Source organism: Desmodus rotundus, chromosome 5 (assembly GCF_022682495.2).
Source record: "Desmodus rotundus isolate HL8 chromosome 5, HLdesRot8A.1, whole genome shotgun sequence".
NCBI lineage: Eukaryota > Metazoa > Chordata > Mammalia > Chiroptera > Phyllostomidae > Desmodus > Desmodus rotundus.
The window spans coordinates 122,665,741-122,687,672 of NC_071391.1; the positions used below are offsets into that span (position 1 = coordinate 122,665,741).

Here is a 21,932-nt window from a genome sequence, read left to right on the forward strand (position 1 = left end):
GAGGAAATGCCCTAAGGTTTTCCACAGTGACTACACCATATAGAATTTTTAATACTAATAGTAAATGCTTTCAGGATACTGTTAAGTGGACAAAGTAAACTATAACTTATATATATAGTATAACCTCAACTACATTAAAAATGAATAGGAAAAAATATGAAGTTTAGTATGTATGAACTACATACATAAAACTGTTAACTAATATAATAGCAGTTTCTACTGGATGTTGGTAAGATTAGACTTATATTATCTTCCAAATTTTATACTTGACTAATATTCTATGATAAGCATGTACAACATTGACAATCGAGAAAAAACAGAAAAAATTTAGTAGGACATATTTTTCTTCCTGGTCATCACATCATCCACTGTATAGTCTGGTAGCCCATTCAGTTCACCACATTTACTGAAAGAAAAGCACACACACACACACACAATTTTTTTTTCTTTTTATAACCAAAGGAGACACTAGATAACCAAACTGATTTATAAAAAATTTTGAGCCTAACACAAGTGGCACACGGGAAAGGGGAGAAAGTGAAGTGACTGGCAACAGGGCGAATGCTGGGAGACAGCTTCCTCCCAGGCAACCTCAGAGGCCAGGCAGCGGTACTGTCCCCTCTCTGAGCCCTCCCCCACACAGAGCCACAAAGAGGTACGACAGGTTGCCCCACCCTAGCCACTACCTAAGGCTCTGCCCCACACAATTTACAGGTGCCTTTTCTACAACAGGCTACGCTGCTAAGACAGGGAGTTGAAGCAGCTCTACGTAATACACAGAAACAAACACAGGGAAGCTGCCAAATTGAGGAGACAAAGATGTATGACCCAAATGAAAGAACAGAACAAAACTCTAAAAGAACTAAATAAGATGAAGATAAGAAACCTATCAGGTGCAGAGTTCAAAACACTGGTGGTCAGGATGCTCAAAGAACTCACTGGGTGTTTCAACAGCATAAGAAAGACCCAGGCAGAAATGAAGGTTGCATTAAGTCAATAAAGAAAAACCCACAGGGAACCAATAGTGGAGGGGATGAAGCCAAGATTCAAATCAACGATTTGGAACATAAGGAAGAAAAAAGCATTCAATCAGAACAGCAAGAGGAAAAAAGAATTTAAAAAAACGAGAACAGAATAAGGAGCCTCTGAGACACCTCCAAACATACCAGCATCTGAATCATAGGGATGCCAGGAGAAGATAAAGAGCAAGAAATTGAAAACTTATTTAAAAAATAGTGAAAGAAAACTTCCCTAATTTGGCAAAGGAAATAGACCTACAAGTCTAGAAAGCACAGAAAGTCCCAAACAAATTGGACCCAAAGAGGACCACACCAAGACAAATCATAATTAAAATGCCAAAGGTTAAAGATAAAGAGAGAATCTTAAAAGCAGCAACAGAAAAGCAGACAGTTACCTACAAAGGAGTTCCCATAAGACTGTCAGCTGATTTCTCGAAAGATACTTTGTAGGATAGAAGGGACTGGCAAGAAGTATTCAAAGTGATGAAAAGCAAGGTCTTACAACCTAGATCGCTCTATCCAGCAAAGCTATATTTAGAATTGAAGGGCAGATACAGTGCTTCCCAGACAAGGTAAAGCTAAAGGAGCTCATTATCACCAAGCTATTATTATATGAAATGTTAAAGGGAACTATATAAGAAAAAGATAAAAACTATGAACATTAAAATGGCAACAAATTACACAACTATTAAAAACAAACTGCACAACTTTTAGAAAAACAAACTAAGCAAACAAGCAGAACAGAAACAGAATTACAGATATGGAGATCATTTGGAGGGTTATCAGCTGGGAAGGGGAAGGGGGTAGTGAGGGAAAATGTGCAGGGATTAAGAAGTACAAACTGGTAGGTACAGAATAGACAGGGGGAGGTTAAGAACAGTACAGGAAATGGAGAAGCCAAAGAACTTATATGCATGACCCATGGACATGAACTAAGGGAGGGGATGGCTAGAGGGAAGGGGGTATCGGGCAGAGGGGAGCAAAGAATGAAAAATTGAGACAACTGTAATAGCATAATCAATAAAATATATTAAAAAAAACAAAAAACAAACCCTTTTAAGCCCGATATAATAGTAATTTTCTTAAAGTAAATAAATCTCTTCTCCTCTTAGTCCTACTTGACAGGTTTTTTAAAAAGTCCTTCCTATTTAGGCAGAGACCGGGGTCCAGCTGGGACAGTGGCAGACAGCACCCAATCAGGGACTGTGCCGTTTGCTCCTCCACGGTGCCCACAGCCAGCCTCTCCAGGACAACAGCTGACTCCTATTCTCACTCAGTTTCTGGCCTGGGCAGCTCAGTTTTCCTTCAATAGTTGGTAAACTGCCTTCACACCAAGAAAGAGAGAGACAGTAAACTGGATTGAGGAGGGAGGAATGGAGAAAAAAGGGGAAGGAAGGGACTTGAAGGATTAATGAGCTGATTTCTATAAAGGCTTTGACATCTTGGAATGAAAAGCGGCCTGTAAGAGCAGAAGCCCAGTCCTCTACACAGGCCATGTTGCCAGCTGGCCATTCATCACCAGAAATTCCCCAATAACTCCATGGCTATTGCTTAATCACCTCATATAAATCCCTATTAATCTTGCAAAGTCAAAACACAAATATATGACAAAAGTCTTTATGTGCCCTAATTTCAGGGTCAAAATTTAAAAAACTGAATTGGTTATCCAATGGCTCCAATGAACTTAAAAAAAAAAAAAAAAAAAACCCTTCTTTGGGAATCAAAGGACAAATAAATGACACCCTCACTAATGTTTTTGTACTTATTGGACTGAATGAACTCAGGCTAATGATCAAATAAACTGTAGAGGAAAAAAGGTGCTGGTGCTAAGATTTAAACCAACATTTCTTTTTTGCAGTAACATTAATGTTTCATAGCTTATACTGAAAAGATACAGAAAGTCCTTAGTAGGCACAAAGGAACACTTATTCCTCTTTCATGTGTCAATTGTCAGAGACATGAAGGAGCCACTTCAGCAGTGGAATCCGGAACACTGCATTGCAGTGTCTTTCATGGGAAAGGCAGGTGAGAATGCGAAGACAGGGCTGGCTTTGAGAAGAGCCCACTAGGACCCAGAATGGGCTCACGTGAGCAAGGAGCTGTTATTGCAGACACCTCCTGTAGCAACACTCTCAGAGGACCTCAAGGACAGGGCAAGCATGTGACAGACCAAAGCTGCATCACTTACATCCGATTTATACTTTCTTATTCAGGAACCTCAAGGTGGTTGTGTCAATGATGTGAATAACACAGGCAAACAGATCCATGGCTTTGGAATGCACTGTGTTCTGGCAATATGGTTTCCTCCCAAACTTTACTTTAGGCTCTAAACACATCCTGATTAACATGGTAAAGTGCATTGGGCAGTAAGAGGAAGCCCGGTGTTCTGAACCCTCTACAGACCACCCACAAAGTGCAAAGTTCACACTTGCATAATAAAGTGTTGACTGTACTGCAAACATAAAAAGTGGCTTTCCTGGACTCTCAGCAAGCAAGGTGGAAACCCAGTGAATTGAAGTGATTCACGCCTTTGTTTTCTAGGGCTGGAAAACCATGGAGAAAAATCAGAGAAGTGGGTGGGGGTGAGGATGATGAAAAGCCTGATTAGAAAATTGCAACAGGAACCACAGGGAAGGTTAAAAGAGGCCAGGAGGACTTCTCCAGCTCAAGAGGAGGCTTATGGCAGCATTGTCACCCATCGTCAGGCACTGCACAACACGAAGGTCTGTTCAGACGGCTGGCCTGTTACTCCATCTCCTCCTTCCTATCCAAACACATGGAACAGGCTCCTGAAGCCAGTGGATGATGAATTTCTGTAAAACCCATGAAAGGCTAGCAAGCTACAGGGGCAGAAACTCCTTCCTTAGAGAACTTTAAGAACAGGAGATGTACTATTCCGTCTTGGGCCAGTCCAGGCTGGAAGCAGGGGGTTTCACCGGCAGGGTTTCTGGAGAGCCCTGACTTCCTGATTACGTGGAGATAATAGCTGAAGGATCTGGCCCACGAAGTGGTAAACACATAAGAGCATAAATGTGATCACAGTTCTCTGTTCTGAAAAGAGCATCTGGGGGAGGCTGTCTAAAAGCCACACAGAAGGCAAACGGATACTAGGGTCGTGGAATTGGTTTATGGTCATTTGATCCCTACTCTTTAAAGAAAAGAGAGAGAACAAAAACTGGACAGAAAATCATCATTCACTTTATTGGCATTTCAGACACTAAAGAACATCCCCCATCAATATCCCTGTCCAAAGCTATAGGTGCTTAGAAAAACTGAAGACTCAAATATCCACACACTGAGGCATCCTTCACCGGCTCCCTTTCATATAAAGGTTTCCTTTAGGATTTTTTTCACGATGTGGCCCAAGTGTTTCTTCAGCTTCATTTTCTGTCACGTGTACCTTACACTCACACCAGAAGAGCTCTTTATAGTTCTCCACACTCACCGTGCCATTTCATGCTGCCATGCCTTTGCCTGTGTCATTACTTGAGCCCAGAATGTTCCACCCTGCCCTGGCTACTTGGCAAAATTCTACTTGTCTCTTGAAGGGTGCAATGTTGGGCCCCCCTGCCCCTCCCTCTCCTCTGGGCTACTTCTGTACTTACTACATACATTTATTATCACACCATATTGGTGAAAATTATTTATTTACACATCTTTCTCAAGTCCTGGGTGTGAGCTCCTTGAAGCTAGGACTCGTTCTTCTATTATCTGCATCCCTGCTTCTCCTGACACAAAGGCCAGTGTGTGGCCTGCGCTCAGCAATGCTCTGCTGAGCCACCCTGAGTTGCAGGCCTTGCCATTTTGTGGGAAGCCCAACAAAAGTGAACAGAAGCATGTATTTTTAAAGAACAAAAAAAGAGGCTGTTATGTGAGACAACCAACACACTGATTCTTAATCAAACAGCACATCACAGTATGGAACGTGGGGGCCCGGGGCCCTGCCGCAGACCTGCTCTGCTGGAGCTCACGGAGGACGCACGCACGGGGGCCTTGCAGCAACACTGTCCTGCAGGTGTCAGAGCCCTGCGACCTGGATTTTGAACAGTGTTACAGAGAGGGTTTCCTACGCAGTCAACGAGAAATTCTTGTATTCCATCTTTCACAGGGAAAGTGTTCTAAGTTCTAGAATAAATGAACAATGGCAAGGCTGAAAAAAAATACGTATTTGCCCTTCTTTGCCTTGCTTGTTCAAACTAGTCTACCGAAAATGGCAATGTCCATGTTCTTATTCACACCTCACCTGTCCTTCGGCGCCTGCTCAAGCCTCACACCAATCTCTAATCTCTGAGTTGCCACAGAACCAAGAGTTTGTACCACACGATTTCATCAATTACTGCCTTTCATTGTTATAACATCTAACACGGGGTCGGGCACATAGCAGGTATTAATAAAAATAAGCTGATTGGTGGACAGATAAAAAGCCATATTACATGTCCCCCAGCCACACAGCAGTTTTAGAATAATTGTCAAAAAAAATATTTTTCTTTCTTTACCACAACCCAAAGTTCTAAAAAGATAAATACTCCAATAAATTTAGAAAACTCATGCCAATGACGTTTAAAACTCCCACAACTAGAAACGGCAACTCTCCAATATATTCCTAACCCCTGATAAGGCCTTGCTCCTGAGGGATTTTAACATACCTCTTGGCCAGCCAGAGTTTGGCTTTGGTACAAGCAGCAATGTCAGCCAGCTCCTGCTGAGAGTATGCATTCATTCTGTGTCTGGAGTCTGAGAAGGCTTTTAACAAATGAAAAACCTAAACCAAAAAAGAGAAAAAGCAATTTCTGTTGTGAAAATATATTTTTTTCTAAATGCAAGTTCCTCCCTTTTAGGTTTCCTCAAAATAACCCCCTCAAAGAAAACAGACACCTGCAGAATGTGGCTCTGGTCTCTTTGCAGAAAGCATGTTGGTACTGGAGGGTGCAGCAAGTGGCATGAAACCTACGTACCGGTGCTCAGCGTTCCCAAGGGAATTCCAAATAAAGACAGCTGCTCTGGGACCAGACAATCATTTGATACAAGAGCTTATCAGTTACAAACAACCTATAAATTGATTTCTGCAAAGAAATGTAAACATCTTACTCTTTGTTAGCAGTCTCTATTAAAAAATGTACCTTTTAAAATCTGAGAGTCTAAGCTGGTTTACATGTCTGGGTTCATCAGAGCGGTCTTGGCTAAGAAACAGGCAACAATGACGCTTGCCTTTGCAAATACTGGGCAGTGATGTCTGTAAACTATTAAGATTTTTTAGCAGTTTTTTGCTGAGATGTCAGGAGTGGATGCAGCAATGCAGACGCACCCCACTTTCTTACTCTTACATGACATTTTATGTTAGAATTAAGCAGGAAAAAGAAAAAATTAAGCAGAGGAAGACAAATCTGTTGTATCTCTAGCTGCCTGTATTTAGAATGCAGGCCACAGTTCCGTGGACACGTGATATTGGCCGGGTGCAAGTGTGCATGCCCACCTACACGTGTCTTGGCTTCACACTCAGATATGACATCAACAAGGCCTTTGCGTGGAGTACAAGCCTGCAGCTGAGAAAGAAAGTGGACAAGGGCATAGATGAGATCCTCTGAACTTAGCTATTGCCAAGGAGAAAGACACACGTCTGAGAAATCCTTCAGTCATCCTTATCTGAATCAAGAAGAGGAGGTGGGTGGAGCAAAGCAAGTGCAGGTAACACATTAAGAACTCTGAAAGGCTATTTTAATAAACACTTTGTTCTCTTTCCCTATTATATCCTTCACCAGAGCTGAAGGTGATTCTTTCTAAGCACCAAGATTCTACTTTTTGTTTTCTCTCTCTCCTGTCAGTGAGGGGCATAACTAATAGTTACATACGGAAGGGAGTAAAGACAAAAAGCAAGAGGCCAGGAAAAAAAGAGACCTACAGTCATCAGACCCTAAACGGTAGATGTTAGCAGGTTTTCTCGGAGCGGACATCTGCAATTACCACCACCAAGTACATGCGGACCACCTTTTGTTTACAGAAACAAAGTATTTTGTGATTCATTTCTTATATGTAACCACCATATATTTTTTCTAAACAGAAGTAACTGTACAGGAGAATGCACACATGCCCTGATGTGGAAACTGAAAATGCTTTCTCTAATAATGGATCTGTTATTTCAGAAGCAACAGATCAAATGTCACTACTTCAACCACACCCCCACAGGGACCCAAACCGCCCGTCGTGAAGTCTGGAGAAATGGGTCTGGCTGGGGCTTCTGTTCCTATGTGGTGACTGCCAGAGAGAAAAAAATGCCTCCCTCTGCCCGAATCCCCACCAGCCTGAAAGAGCTGGCAATGTCACTGGGCCTCACTTTACTTTTCTCCGCAGCTGCACAAAACCAACCACCAGGGCTTTTCATGGTGTCACAGGATCGCAATTAATCAGCAGACACCAGCAAAATACATGGCTGTGGAATTTACTTGTAAAGAAAGCTGTGAGATTTTCAAATGCCTCTCATTTAGAAGCAATCACTTCAAAAATAACTCCTGATGGATGTTTAAACTTAGTCCTATATTTGCTCACCTTATTTGGCAAAAACAAGCCTGTTTTGAAATGCTTGGTAGCTCTGGTTTATGAAAATCAGCCTACAGGTCCATCAATTCTGTCACTTTGGGTACAAGCCACACAACAATTGTATGGAGAACTAAGAGTGTGGTCAAGCCCAGGTCTGGGATAATTTGGAAACAGCCTATAATACACGGCTGCCCTGAACCAAACACAGGGAGCCCAGAGCTGCCAGAGCCAAGGATGATGACCAACTGAATGCACATGAGAACTGTGAGAAGTTCAGTGTCATTTTCGGGGTCCCAACTTTACAACAGGACTCAGGCATTTGGTTCACAAATATTTATTAAACAACCATTACTACCAGGGACTGTCCTAGGAGTTACAGCAGAGAACAGAGCCCCTGCTCTCCTGCAGCTTCTACACTAGTCATGGATAAACAGAAAGCTTCCCTGACTCTGCCTGGCTGGGAGACAGAACCTACACAGTAGCATCGCCATCACTTTCCTCTGATGCTTCCGGACCTCATCCTCCACCAAGTCCAGTGCACAGCAGCAACTCAACAACCATTTGCCGATTTGATGTCAATATTTGGTGCCTCTTCCCTTACTTGCATTAACTCTGCCTTTAGGACACAAGCCCATGGGTTTGGGGGACCTGCTGTATGTGCCAATCCCTTCCTGGGAGTGGACACACAGAGCTGAGCAACACTGCACTAATCTCGTGGGGGAAGCAGAAAGGCTAGATGAGTGGTTAGAATGCAGCCCTATGGCAAAGAGTGGGAGGAGCACACAATGTGGAGCCAGGTGGGCATGGGTGTAGACCCAGGTACTATTAGTGGGGCTTTGGGCAACTTACTTAACCTGTTTCCTGATGGTATAATAACAACTATGTTATAGGATTGTAGAGAGACTTAACAGCATATATGGTACTTGGAACACACTATTCACCTGAGAAAAATGTTAGTTCTCTTCCTTTTTTTGTCTGCACCCTCCCTGCTAGCCTCCCTTCCAGAAATAGACAGAAAGAGTGATACTTGTGTTTGGCCTTAAAAAAATCTTGCAATTGGGAGAACAATAAACAAATAGAGAAACCTAAGTAATAAAAAAAATGTAAGGGTATTAAAATAGTGCTATTCCCCAAAAAAGGAGTAAGCCTGAATGCAAACTATGAACTTTAGTTAATAATAATATAACGTGTCAACATTGGTGTATTAATTGTAACAAATATACTACTCTAATGCAAGATACTAATAATAGAAGAAAACTGAGGAGAAGGAGCTGGGAGGAGAGGAATATATGGGAAGTCTTTGTACTACCTGCTCAGTTTTTCTGTAAACCTAAAATTGTTCGCAAGAGAGCTATTAGTTAAAAGAAAATATTGGGACTGCGCAGGGGACAGCAAGTGGCTGCGTGTGATGAGAACACAGCCAGGGGATGTGTGCAGGGCGGGTAGGAGGCACAGCTGGAGGGGTGATCGGGTCAGACTGAGAAGGCTCTTGATGTAACATCAAGGAACGTGTATTCTATTCTGAGGGTGGCAAAGACCTCTTCAGAGAGAGCTCGTCAGTGATCAGATCTGTAAAAAAACGCCAGGGCAGTGTAAAGGCTGGACTGGGTGAAGGGGGCATCTGCAGTAGTCTAGATGAGAGGTGGTGAGGGTGGAAACCAGAGGCTGGAAACTAAGAGCCACAAGTGGCTACAGATGTTTTATTTGGACTACATGGTATTTCAAAATAGTCCTTTATGAATTAGGAGATTTCACATCAAAATCATCCAGAGTCCCAACTTCTTTTGAAAAATCAGAACACCTGGCTATCCTGGAGACACACCCCTGGAACAGCAGTCACCTGGCGGGGCCGAGTAGCTGCAGTGGGCCCTTTAGACAAGAAATGCATGTTCACCACTGTCCCCACTATTGCCTAGTACTCATGGTCCCCCAAGGGGAGTGTCAATGTCCTTTATCACTGCTCTCATGCTCCCCTCCAAAACTTATGGAGAATCAAGAGGTAAACGAAATATTTACTGAACCCAAATCTCTACAAAAACAAAGTTTGAAAACAATGGATGGATCAAGAAGGCCGCAGGTTTATACCCATCCCCCTTACATTCATTTACTTTCCTGAAACAGACAGGACTGAATTTGTGACACCCCTCCCCACCCCACCCTGATCTAAATGATAACAGCAGTGGAATGATGAGGGAAGGATATATTTGAGAGACATTTTGGAGGCTGAAAAGGCAGCACTTGTCAACTACTGCTCTAGACATGGAATGGAGGGTCAGGAAGGAGACTCAACTCAGGCAGCTGGGGATGGAGGGCCATCCTTCAAGAGAGGGATCACAAGAGAACACATAGCAGTTCTGGGAATGAGGGAGGGTGATTTAATGAGTTTGGTTAGGAATATCCAGCGATGACTGCTCCAGTTAGGGAAATACATTGTATGAACCAGGAATTCTTTTAAGAGTGAAAAGGAGCTCCATTAACAATCACATTGGGACAAACCAGGACAGCTGGTTACCTCCAGCTATGGCGGGCCCATTAGAAAAGCTTACAGTGGGTTTAGAGATGTCGTTAGCAAAAGAAACGGGAGAAAGCTTTGTTGACTTAAGATACCTGTGATCCAGTCAGAAAGAGACCCAAAACACACAGGAAGCAACCAAGTGCAAACCAACAGCATTGCCCTGGACTATCATGGGCTGGGGATGCCCGGGGATGAGGTGGTTCATGCCTGCCCAGAGAAGGGGTGGTCAGGAAGCAGCTGGGAGTGGACCAGGTTTCTTGCCCCTGAGATGCATACCTTAATGAAACTCTGGGAGGGTCTGTGAAAAGTCTGGAGAACCTGGAAGCAGTTACCCTCTGCCCACCCCCACCCCCACTCCCACCCTAAATACAAAGAGACTCAGGGAAGCTTCCAACCGTCTGTGCAAGCATGGAGTCCATTTAGGCAGCTTTGGATCTTAAAAGGGACTCCACAGAGCAAATGTAATGCTCTCTGAATAAATGCTACAGGCCTAAAATAAGTCATGAGGCAGGTCCTGAAAAAACTTGCATTGCACCAGTAAAATATGTCTGGTTTATGCTGCTGGCCTGAAATAGTGACTTGTGTTAGACAAGATCGAGATGATAGATGGCTGTTTGGGAGTGCAACGCTGAGATGGGTTTTCCTCTTCACCAAGCATGGCTTCCAGGCAATTTTCCCCTTTATAAAGTCAACAGCAGCTGAGCTCCAGAAACCAGCAGGATCCAGCAATAACAGGACCAGATTAGGCAGGTCATGAAAAAGGACAACTCCAAAGAGAAAAAAGGTGTTCATTTCAGAGGTCAGATATAAGTGGATGAATGTATCATAATCGTTAACAATCCCACCCTCTGAAGATCAACAAATCTACCCACTTTTGTGACTGTATCTTCTTAAAAAATTCTATTCTTCGGCGGCATGCAGACTGGGGGTAAACGATCACTTCTGTCCCTATCACATTCGGCCAAGTATAAAATTTCCGCATCTGCCATTTTGCCTAGCTTTCTCCCTGCATGCTCCAACCCCCACAGCTAAGTCCGAGCCACATTTTTCCAAGCTCAGTGTTTACACAGGATTTTATTTCGGCTGGTAAAACATCTGTATTTTTTCAGGGACTTAAATAAATGATCTATGCTGGGAATGTACAGTATAGGGTGATGTCAGGCCCCCTTTTTTTCTCGACTCACTGGGCAGAACAGGCAAACATTGTTTCAGCCTGTCGCTGGGAATGTGAATATTTATCCTGTCGACTTAATTCATACAAACAGAACTAAAGGCAGGCAGGCAGAAGTTTTTTATGGCTTTAAGTCAGACTGAAATGGGGGGCGGGTGGTGAGTAGGGGGGTGGCTGACAGAGGAATCTAAACTTTCTAATTCACAGGAACATGCCTAATCATATAACTCTCGGGAAATGGGAGTGGATTATTCCACAACAAAAATTACTTAAAAGGCAGACTGTGTGTGTGTGTGTGTAGATGGGAAAGTAAGAGAGAGACGTTCTCTAACTTATTTGTCACTCCTAATTATTAAAACATGGTTTAGGACTTAGTTGTTTTCGGCTTCAGGAATATTCATTGTATCTCCAACATTACCACAGGCTTGTCAGAAGCACCCCTCTTGCCTCTGACTTCCACAGTGTAGGGCACAGTGCTTGTTGGGTATATGTACCTACCCAGGTCACCTGTACAGAGAGCTCAACATAATCTTTTTTTATTGTCAGCCCCGCTGTTACCAGCCTTGGAAGGTCGGCGTGTACTGCAGACACAACCCTGGGATGCTTAGGCCACTCAGCCTGGTCACCCCTGCCAAAAAGGGCTTCCTGGGCCTGTGCCAGCCACAGTTCCCCACCAGTCTGACCTCCTGGCTAGAGGGTAGGCCAGGAAGCATTTCAAGTGGTCACTCCCCAAACTTCAACCTGTTTATCAGATGAGAACACATCCATAGAAAGGTCTTGGTGAGCTCCAAACGGTGACAGCTCACTGTGCTGGGAAAAGGTCACTCACTGCAAAGTGTAATGACTTCCTAGCTGACTCTGGGTTGGGGAAAAGCAGGATAGGAAATAGGCCATGAATATCTTTAAGAACTAAAATGACAAAAAGAAAGAAGTCTGTAGGGGCCTGGAAATTTACTTTATGTCTCAAATGCATTCCCTCCTTTCTAATAACACTCCCACTGTTCTAGCTCAGGAACCAAAGGACCCTACATCTAGATGATGAAAACAACTTAGCGGTAACTGGTCTTTGTCTCCAAAACTTATTTTACACGTGGCTGCAGAGAAATCTTCTTAAAGCCAAGCCCTGATCACGTTACCCCCCAAATTGAAAATCCTCCAATGATTTCCAGCCTCCAATACAGTATACTGGGCACTGATGGCTCCCCCTATTCTGTGGCCACACGGGACAGAAGCGTTCTCATTCCTGACAACTTACACATGCTTTTCTGTCCAGGGTGTCCCTTCCATCTCTCCCCCATCCTCTCCAACTCTGCTTGTTGACATTCCATTCCTACTGTAAGGCCCACCTCCTCTATAAAACCTTCCTCAGCTTTCTTTAGCTGTCCCCCCACCCCGATCCTAAGATTTATTTTCTTTTTTCCTACTCATTTCAGCTCATTTCATTTGACACACACATACACATATATTTTTAACTTTTTAATGATGTCATCATGGTTATCGATCTACATTTTCCCTTTCCTGGAGCACAGCTCTTTCAAGAAAGGGACTGTGGCCTGTTCTTCATAGTTCCTAGGCCCCAAGGATATATAGCTTTGTCTGTGAGACAGAGGGGCCCAATAAAGAGAGGATTTGTTGATTTGTAATTCTACCATGCCTCCTTGCCAGGAGTGGCAGAAGCGGAACCTGTATTCGCAGCTGCAGCTGGGGTACTAAACCTCTCTAAACGTTCCCTCCACACAAAGGTGTTGGGGAACATATGTAGTATTAAAAAGGACAGTGAATATACACTGTCCTGGATCATCCCTAGCCCAGTGCTCCAAATTTTACAGTGCAATTAGGAGTCCTGGCACCCAGAAAAAGCATCATGGACCCCAAGCTGTTAGATAAGGACAAGTTTTAGGAAGTGATATCAAACATAGTCAGTCTTAACATACAAAGACTTGCATGTAAAGAGTCAACAATTTACAAAACACTGATATAATATCTGTTCTAACTAAAGAGTTCCTAACTTTAGAACATAAGTACATGAGGTCTGTCCAGGAAGTATCCAGCCATGTACTATGAAAAACAGAGACAGTTATTGAAGAAGATACAAGAAACATTGTATATAAGACAATGATGTTTCAGTCCCCTTCAAAATAGGTACCTTGGGATCTCACACAGTTCTCCCAGCATATCTTCTTCCACTGTTCAAAACACTCTACGAAATCCTCTGTTGTGATTGCCATCAGCTTCCCTATCGTATTTTCCAGAATCTCATTGACAGTCTGAAATCTCTTCCCTTTCAAAAGTGATTTTAGTTTTGGGAAAAGCTGTAAGTCGCAGGGCACCAAATCTGTGCTGTAGGGGTCTGAGTCACTTGGGTGATTTGGTGTTTTGCCAAAAAACTCTGCACAAGACGTGATACATGAGCAGGTGAGCAGGTACGTTGTTGTGATGAAGCTGCCAGTCACCAGTTACCTATAGCTACAGCCTTCTGAATCATCTGAATAGTTTCTGTGGAGGAATGTTCAAGCTAAATGCAAAATTTGACACAGATTCATTGTTCTACTCACTCAGTCATTTGGAATGCAATGGCCACACAGTACACATGCTCACTGAACACTGTCTATCATGCCACTGACTAGTACAGTGAAGTTGTCACTGTTAATACATGCGCATTCCAGTCCACTTTCCTTGGCTGCCAGGTTACATCGATGTCACACAAACTGTTGTTGTTATATTAACAATGGCTCAACTTTTTCCAGACAGACCTCTTATTTCCGAAAAGCTACGTATAAAATTTTTGAAATTTCAAACTATTTATTTGTAAAATAAGTCCCAGTTTAAATTCTTTAGGAGAAGCTTTATTATACTTGATAATTTATCTTTTCTATCTATGTGGAGCTTTACCCATTGAGTTTCCTTAAAGACAACACTGAGATCAGTAAGGAATTCTTAGATGCAGTAAAACTTATTAATGAAAAACAGTACAGATAATTTGTTCAGTCAAGATAGTTAACTTGAAAGCAATACAGAAGGAGGGAAGTTGGTGGTATGAATAAAACAAAATTAGTCATGAATCAATAATTGTTGAAGCTGAGTATGGATATGTAGGACTCATCATATTATTCTCTCTACTTTTGTGTATATTTGAATTTTTCTATAATAGAAAGAGGAAAGAAAGCAGATATAGCACATAGAGATGAAATTAATATTAAAACGTTTATGACCTAGTGCATATGTGTTCATAAATAATTAAAATTCAAGTTAGAAAACAGTGAAGAGGTAAAGAATAGAGGGGACAGAAATAAACTTGCTAGGGATACAGTAGATGATAGAAGATGATATTTAAACAGTAATAAAAAGACTGATTTATTCAGTAAATGGTATTTAGACAACTAACTAGTTTTTTGGGGAATAATATGGTTGGATCCCCACCCAAAGTCTTACACTGAAATAAATTCCAGATGAAGAAAACAATCAAGTGTAAAAAAAGCAACTATAAAAATACTAGATGAAAATAGGAAAATGTTTTATAATCTTCAGGTAAAAATGGGCTTTCTATAAGTCTGTCAACAAAAAAGGAAAACTATTGTATAGTAAAAACTACTAGCAATATTCAAAAGTAAAGGCAAGACCCAGTAATTCCGCTGCTGGGATTATACCCTAAAAACCCTGAAACACCAATCCAAAAGAACCTGTTCATAGCAGCACAATTTACAATAGCCAAGTACTGGAAGCAACCTAAGTGCCCATCAGCAAACGAGTGGATCCAAAAACTATGGTATATTTACACAATGGAATTCTATGCAGCAGAGAGAAAGAAGGAGCTTATACCCTTTGCAACAGCATGGATGGAACTGGAGAGCATTATGCTATGTGAAATAAGCCAGATGGTGAGGGAAAAATACCATATGATCTCACCTTTAACTGGAACATAATCAAAAGAAAAAAGCAAACAAAATATAACCAGAGACATTGAAGTTAAGAACAATCTAACAATAGTCAGGGGGGAGAGGGGAGGGGACAGTGAGGAGGGGACAGTGAGGAGAGGGGATTACAAGAACTACTATAAAGGACACATGGACAAAATCAAGGGTGAGGGTGGAGGTGGGGGAGGGAAGTGGGTTCAGCTGGGGTGGGGTGGAGGGATGGAGAGAAAAGGCATACAACTGTAATTGAATAACAATAAAAATTTAAAAAAAAAGTAAAGGCAAAAGGGGTAAAATATTTGCCAATCTCCAGAAGGAACAAAGCTCTTGCAAATTAATAACAAAAATGACAGTAATTGAATGATATGTGGCAGGAAGTCACAAATGTTCTCCATTTATGTCACCTCAGTACTCTTGTCGTGGTGCCTCTAGGCCAAAAGAAATACCTAATAGTTCCATTTATTAGGTAGTTAGGTCCAAACAACCTAATAAGTATTTATGCCCTAACAATTTAGGAAGTATTTGAAAAAATAATACACATAAGTTAAAAGAAAAAATATTTTGATTTCATTATGAACCACAAATACGCACTAATGGGATGTGTGTGCCTACTGGATACTTCACAACTTTCCAAGCGTTGGAATTTTTGGGCTCCACCACCCTCATTCCTGTTCCATATTGATTTTCTCATGGTACTTGCTTTTTATTGCAGCAACAATCAAATACTCAACTTTGCAAAGATATATAGCGTCTTTGAGAGGAACGCGGTGTTGATAACTGTAAATCACTTCAAGCTAGTAGTTTTCATAATATCTCACAGATGGTAGACATCCTTGCGTTTCTCTCCCATATTTAAAATTTCCCACAGAGCTCTGGCACACACTTTGGGCACTGTAAATATTTAGCAAAGAATATAAACAAACAACACACAGATGAAATGTAAATAGTCAATAAATATATGAAGACATGTTTAATTTCATTAATGTTTAAGGAATGGTAATTAAAACAATACATTTTTAAAAAAACATTTTTTCTTACAAATTAGTAGGTAAGAAAACAATACTCTCATTCATCATCAGTGGGAAGACAGAACGTCACAACCTTTCGTGAGGGGTAACCAGCAGGGCCATCTTGTTGCACACACAATTTTTTTTCTATACAGTGGCCTGCCCTGGAGCTGGACAAAGCAGCAACTTGGATGTCTGGCAGTTGCTGTCCACAGGGAAAATATGCAGTTTCTTCAGTCTTGCAATACCCACTTCTAGGACTTCATCTCACAGACACAGAGGTATGGGCCAAGGTAATAGATGCCCGAGGATGATCTTTAGTAGCACCGACTCTACCAGCAAAATTTAGAAACAACCAATACAGGTCCAACTGAAAACAATTATGGGATGTTCCTACAAGTATCCCATCATATAAAGCCAAGCTGTACAGCTATTAAAAAGAATGTTGTAGATTTATATAAGACACACTAAGTGAAAAGCAAGCTACAAAAATAATATGATACATTTTTACTGATACCAAATTATTAACAGTGGATGGAGGTGGTATTTTTTTTAATTTGATGATTTTTTTTGAATGGGCTCCCATTAGCCAAGTTTGGGACAATTTTATTTTTTAATTTATTTTTACTTTTTGATTAATTATATTTTATTTTATTTTAGGAATAAAATTTTGTTGAATTTTCTATAATTCAGTAAGTTTCACAGTAAAAATGTATTACTTTTTAAAAAACTTTTTCTGGGGAAATAATTATATCCTCATAACAAGCTGTAAAAATAGTGGGGTTGTACTCTCATAGAACTGCAGTACTGTATCAAAACCAGAAAATTGACACAGGCGCATTCCTGTTAACTAGGCTACATAACCTATTCAGTTTTGCCCTTTTTTACACATATTCATTTGTATGTGTGTTTGTGTGTATATGTGAGCAATTGAACATTTTTTTAAAATTGATTTTAGAGAGAGGGAGGAAGGGAGGGAAAGAGAAAGAGAGAGAAAAAGAGAACATCAATTTGTTGTTCCACTTACTGATGCATTCACTGGTTGCTTCTTGTATGTGTCCTGACTAGAGACTGAACCCGCAACCCTGGCATATTGGGACAACACTCTAACCAACCCTGCCAGAGCACGTGTGAACTTTCTCCCATGCATGGGTTTGTGTAACCACCATCACAATCAAGAATACACACCACCCTATACCACAAAGAAAGAATGCATTATTTTTGGAATCAGAAACAATAAAAACTAAATAATATTCTTTCTATCATGTATTCCCTAACTCCATACTCAATGTTAAAATTCACAGACTAATTATTGGTACAGGTGGCTGTGTGCTATTTTTCCCTAGGAGACAGAAATCAAAGAAAAGGAACTTCTCAATGCATCCAGGAGAATGCTAGGCCTTTCCAGGGCTCCTCCAGGTCTCTCCCTTTGACTTCCCAGACCTGTGCCTGGTGTGCTGCAATCGGAGGGGAGGCCCACTGAGGGTAGGGAGGGCTGGCAGCAGGGCAGGTGGGGATGGCATTCTTGAGAGGCGAATTAACATCACCAGTGTTGTCTCTTCAGCAAGCAAAACCAAAGAATATGCAAAGTGAAGGTATTGATTTGCATTTTCTAGATTTTAGTGCTGCATACAATCTGCCTTGGAAGAGACTTTGACGGGCGGAAAACTGGCTTTCAGCATCAGGCCTTCGGGCTGGTAACATACTTACTCCAAGCTGCCCAGTCAGGGGGGTTTGGGAAAAAGGCCCTGAAAACCTGGGCCTGGGCTGGAGCCAGCCTCGGGAGTCTGCTGGCTGACAGCATATTGCAATAATAGCGTCCTCCTTCTGAAAAATGAACGTGGAAACTTATTTTTTGACTCTTCAGGTTGCAGCTTATTTCAAAGGTCATCAAAGTAAACAAAGGAAAAGACTGTGAATCTTTATAAGTCAAAAAGTGACAAGTGTTTATAAAGCAGCAGTTTATATTTTCACATGATGGAAGGAAAAAAATGATTCCTCTAAGCCTCTAGGAATGGAGATTTGGGTGGCTCCCCCTCCCGCGCTCCCCAGTTTGTTTGTCCCTTCGCCGTTCAACACCTCCAGCAGTGAGGGCTGGGAACAGCCGGTGCACCCACTTCATGTGTAACAGTCTGCTGGACGGCTGGGGTTTGTGGAATAAACCAGGCAGTGTCTTAAGAAGCAAACGCCTCTGCAGCCCTTACTGATAACTGCCTCCACAATTGGGCTGAGTGCGTGTGACGTCCACAGTCACGCAGGCAGGCTGCACACAGTAAGGCCTCTCCAAATCTTGAGCCCAGCTTCTTACTAGGGCACCTTGTTCAGAGGGAGGCGATTTCATGCAGTCTACCTGAAACAAAAGGCCAGCGGAACCAGTCCTATGCACTTCCCTCGGGTCCCTGAGAGGGACCGAAAACCTCTTTTCACTTAAGGGTTTTCTTGGTTGAGCTGACAATAAAGTCTGGACAATCTTCTGACTGGATTTTATATCTATTATTAGACATATTTCAAAATAATGAAACCAGATGACATTAAAATAATAATCTAAAAGGTACTTTTTACATAGGATGCCATGTTAATTAATCATGTGCTTCCAAGTCTATTCTAAAGATGGCACATTATTTCCACTTACCCATTAAGGCCCAGCTCATCAGCTCCCTCTGTGAAGTTCTCCCTGGCAATTCTAGGTTGTGGCAATCTCTCCATCTTCTCATCCCATAGTATTTATTATCTGAACCACTCATTTGGCACCTAAGATATGTTGCCTTGATTGCTATTTATCTTTTTATGTAAACCATGTTGTTTTATCTCCTACAGAGCCTTACTGGAATGCAAACGTTTGTTGATTTGATTTTAAATTTAAGTCAATTACCATGTGGGCTGAGATAAACAGTACTTTCAAGGCAATAGTTAACTCCATAGTGAAAGTAAACACCAAGACTGCTTGCAAATGGGCTCGCTTACAAAGATGACCAACGAATACGAGTCCTTGAGACTGGAATAGGTTTGTGGTGTGGGCCATCAGCCTGCTTTCCCTAGCCTACTAACATGTTGTGTTATCTATGTGAATTCATCATCTTCCAAGCCCATCTTGAAGAAACTCATAATCTTCCCTCTAAACCTACTTCAGTTCAAACACTGGCGCCTCTGTGCAACCGCTTCTCCCAAGAACTGTTAAGTTCATTTGTTGAATAAATGGCCGAACAAAACGATTCTAAGTAACTATCTATAATCTTTTGGCCTTCTCCTTTCTATATATATATATATATATACATATATATATATATAAATTAAAGATTTTAGTTATTTATTTTTAGAGAGAGGGAAAGGGAGGGAGGAAGAGAGGGAGAGAAATACCAATATGTGAGGGAATCATCGATAGGTCACCTTTTGTATGTCCCCAGTTGGGGACCTGGCCCACAATCCAGGCATGTGCCCTGACCAGGAATCAAACCTGTGACCCTTCAGTTTGCAGGATGACGCCCAACCCACTGAGCCACACCAGTCAGGGCCCCTTTCTCTATACTGCCGGAAGGCTATGAGGATCAGATTTAGGAAAGTTCTAAGAGAAGTTGTTATGGATTTTCCCCTCCATAAACAAGTCCTCCCAGCCAAATAGCAGGGCTGACTGCAATGGGACAACAGGACATTCCTCTTGGTACCCTTGACTCATGCTGAGAAATATTAGTCTTTAGATCAGCGGCTCTAAAACCAGGGTGATTTTACCCCCTGGGGACATTTGGCATTGCCAAGAAAAATTTTTGGTTGAAAGGGGATGCTACAGGCATCTATGGGTAGTGGGCAGAGAGGCTGCTAAACAACCTACAGTGCAAGGGGGAACCCCGCTCAACAAAGAATCACCTAGCTCAAAATGTCAACAGTGCTGAGGTAGAGAGACCCTGGCTTACTGTATGTAGGAGCTCAGGCTTTGTAGTCAAGACTGAGCTGGCGACTTTGGGAACATTATGTAACCTCTCTGAACCTTAATTTCCGCACCTATAAAATGGAGCTGATAACATCACCTCATGAGGTATTGTTATGTCTAAAAGATAATTAGTGTGAAAGGTACTTTGGAATTACTCTTTCACAATTAGTCATCTTTATTAATTAATGGATGCCCCATGTGTGATTTTAATTTTCAGTGCATTTCAGGCACCTCTCTGTGTTGGTGTAGAAAGGAGATTCACCTCACCCCTCTCCATTTATCTGGGGTATCTATGTTCTCCTGGTTCTGAGTTATTAAGTAGCTTTCTTACTCCTCCGTGGTATTTGCTTATGTCCTTTCTTTGGCTGTTGTTTTTGCTTGGCCACTGGACTCCTCTGCCTGTTGCAGTAATGGTCTTTAGCAATATTTTTTTAGTGGTCTCTGATGATTTTTCCAGAAACTGTGCTTTCTAACTAATCATCTTACTACAGCTCATAACAATAATCAAGTGTGTGGCAAGGTTAAGTTAAGGATTATGCCTGGTGTTTTGAGAAGTATAAGTATAGTATTTGTTATCAAGTTTGCCCTTTTTGTCACAAGCTAAATTTTCTCCCTTTGTGATTTACATCTAGAGTAAGTGGTGCCATTCAGTGTTTCAGAAGAATAATTTGGTAACCCTTGAAGACATTAGTTCTGTTAGCTATGCCCTCAAGAGGTTTATCCTCAATACTTTTTCCAACAGAGCACACTCCATAAATTCACATATCCAGAGGTCGAATTTCCAGCTCCGTCATAAGGGCAACTTGTAAATAGTTTTTCTTTTATTTCCTAACTTGCACAGATTTAGCAAGTTAAACAGGTTCTTTGCAATTCTACCAAATAAAAAATAAGATAAATTTCACTTAGAAAAGTGAAATATTGTGCTTGCTGGGATAGCTCATAGACTAAAACTGGACGATATAGAGACGATAAGCACGGCCCCTGTGCAAGGGTAACACGCAGCCTCGGGAAGTGTTCCACACTTTTTATGGTCCAGGAGCAAATTCAGCATCAAATAAATGCTAATGTATAAATGTTAAAAAAAAAAAGGTGAAATACCAACAAATGAAAATTAGTGTCTAGTAAACTATATACAAATGCAGTTAATAAACAATTTAAGAAAGGTGGGGTAAAGGAAAGGCTCACTTTCTGAAGAATGTGAAATTTTACTTCAGAAAAAGTCACAGATAAAGAGAGCAGGGTGGATTTGAAATTGCATGCATGCAATTGGTAGTTAACCCTCCATGACCGCCTGGGTCTTCGTGTGTCTCACATCTTCAACAAGTACAGTGAAAAATGTAGGATATTCAGTTGTTTCAATAAGATTAGAGTATGAAGGTGGGTGAAGATGGCAGGTATCCACAGCACAGTGGAAGACTACAAGGAGAAATCATTAAGTTTATGCAGAACATCTCTTTAATATTAGAAGATGAGGCCGAGAAACAAGCCATCAGTGTTCCCAATGAAGTTACTAACTAAAATAAGAAATTAAGGGTCCCTGTATTTCTATGAAAAAAATATTATAGTTCCTCAAAAAAATTAAAAATAGAATTACCATATGATCCCACTTCTGGGTATATATGCAGAGGAACTGAAAGGAGGGTCTCAAAAAGATATTTGTACATCTAGTTCATAGCAACATTATTCACGGTAGCCAAAAGATGGAAGCAACTCAAGTGCCCACTGACAGGTAAATGAATAGACAAATGTGGTATGTACACATAAAATGGAATATTATTCAGCTATAAAAAGGAAAGATGTTTTGACACAGGCTACAACAAGATGACCCTTAAGGACATTATGCAAAG

General features: G+C 41.5%; 1 protein-coding gene and 1 non-coding gene across 2 annotated transcripts in view; one reads left to right on the forward strand and one right to left on the reverse strand.

Annotated features, from left to right (window-relative positions):
* Nucleotides 1–21,932, reverse strand: part of THADA (THADA armadillo repeat containing) — a 282,735-nt gene that overhangs the window by 78,227 nt on the left and 182,576 nt on the right. The window contains exon 30 of the mRNA XM_053924401.2: nt 5,666–5,781. Within this exon, the coding sequence (XP_053780376.1) occupies nt 5,666–5,781 (116 nt within the window). The remainder of the gene's footprint in view (nt 1–5,665; nt 5,782–21,932) is intronic.
* LOC112298223 (U6 spliceosomal RNA) lies at nt 21,006–21,111 on the forward strand. The gene has a single exon (XR_002974128.1). It is a non-coding gene; the product is annotated as a U6 spliceosomal RNA (small nuclear RNA).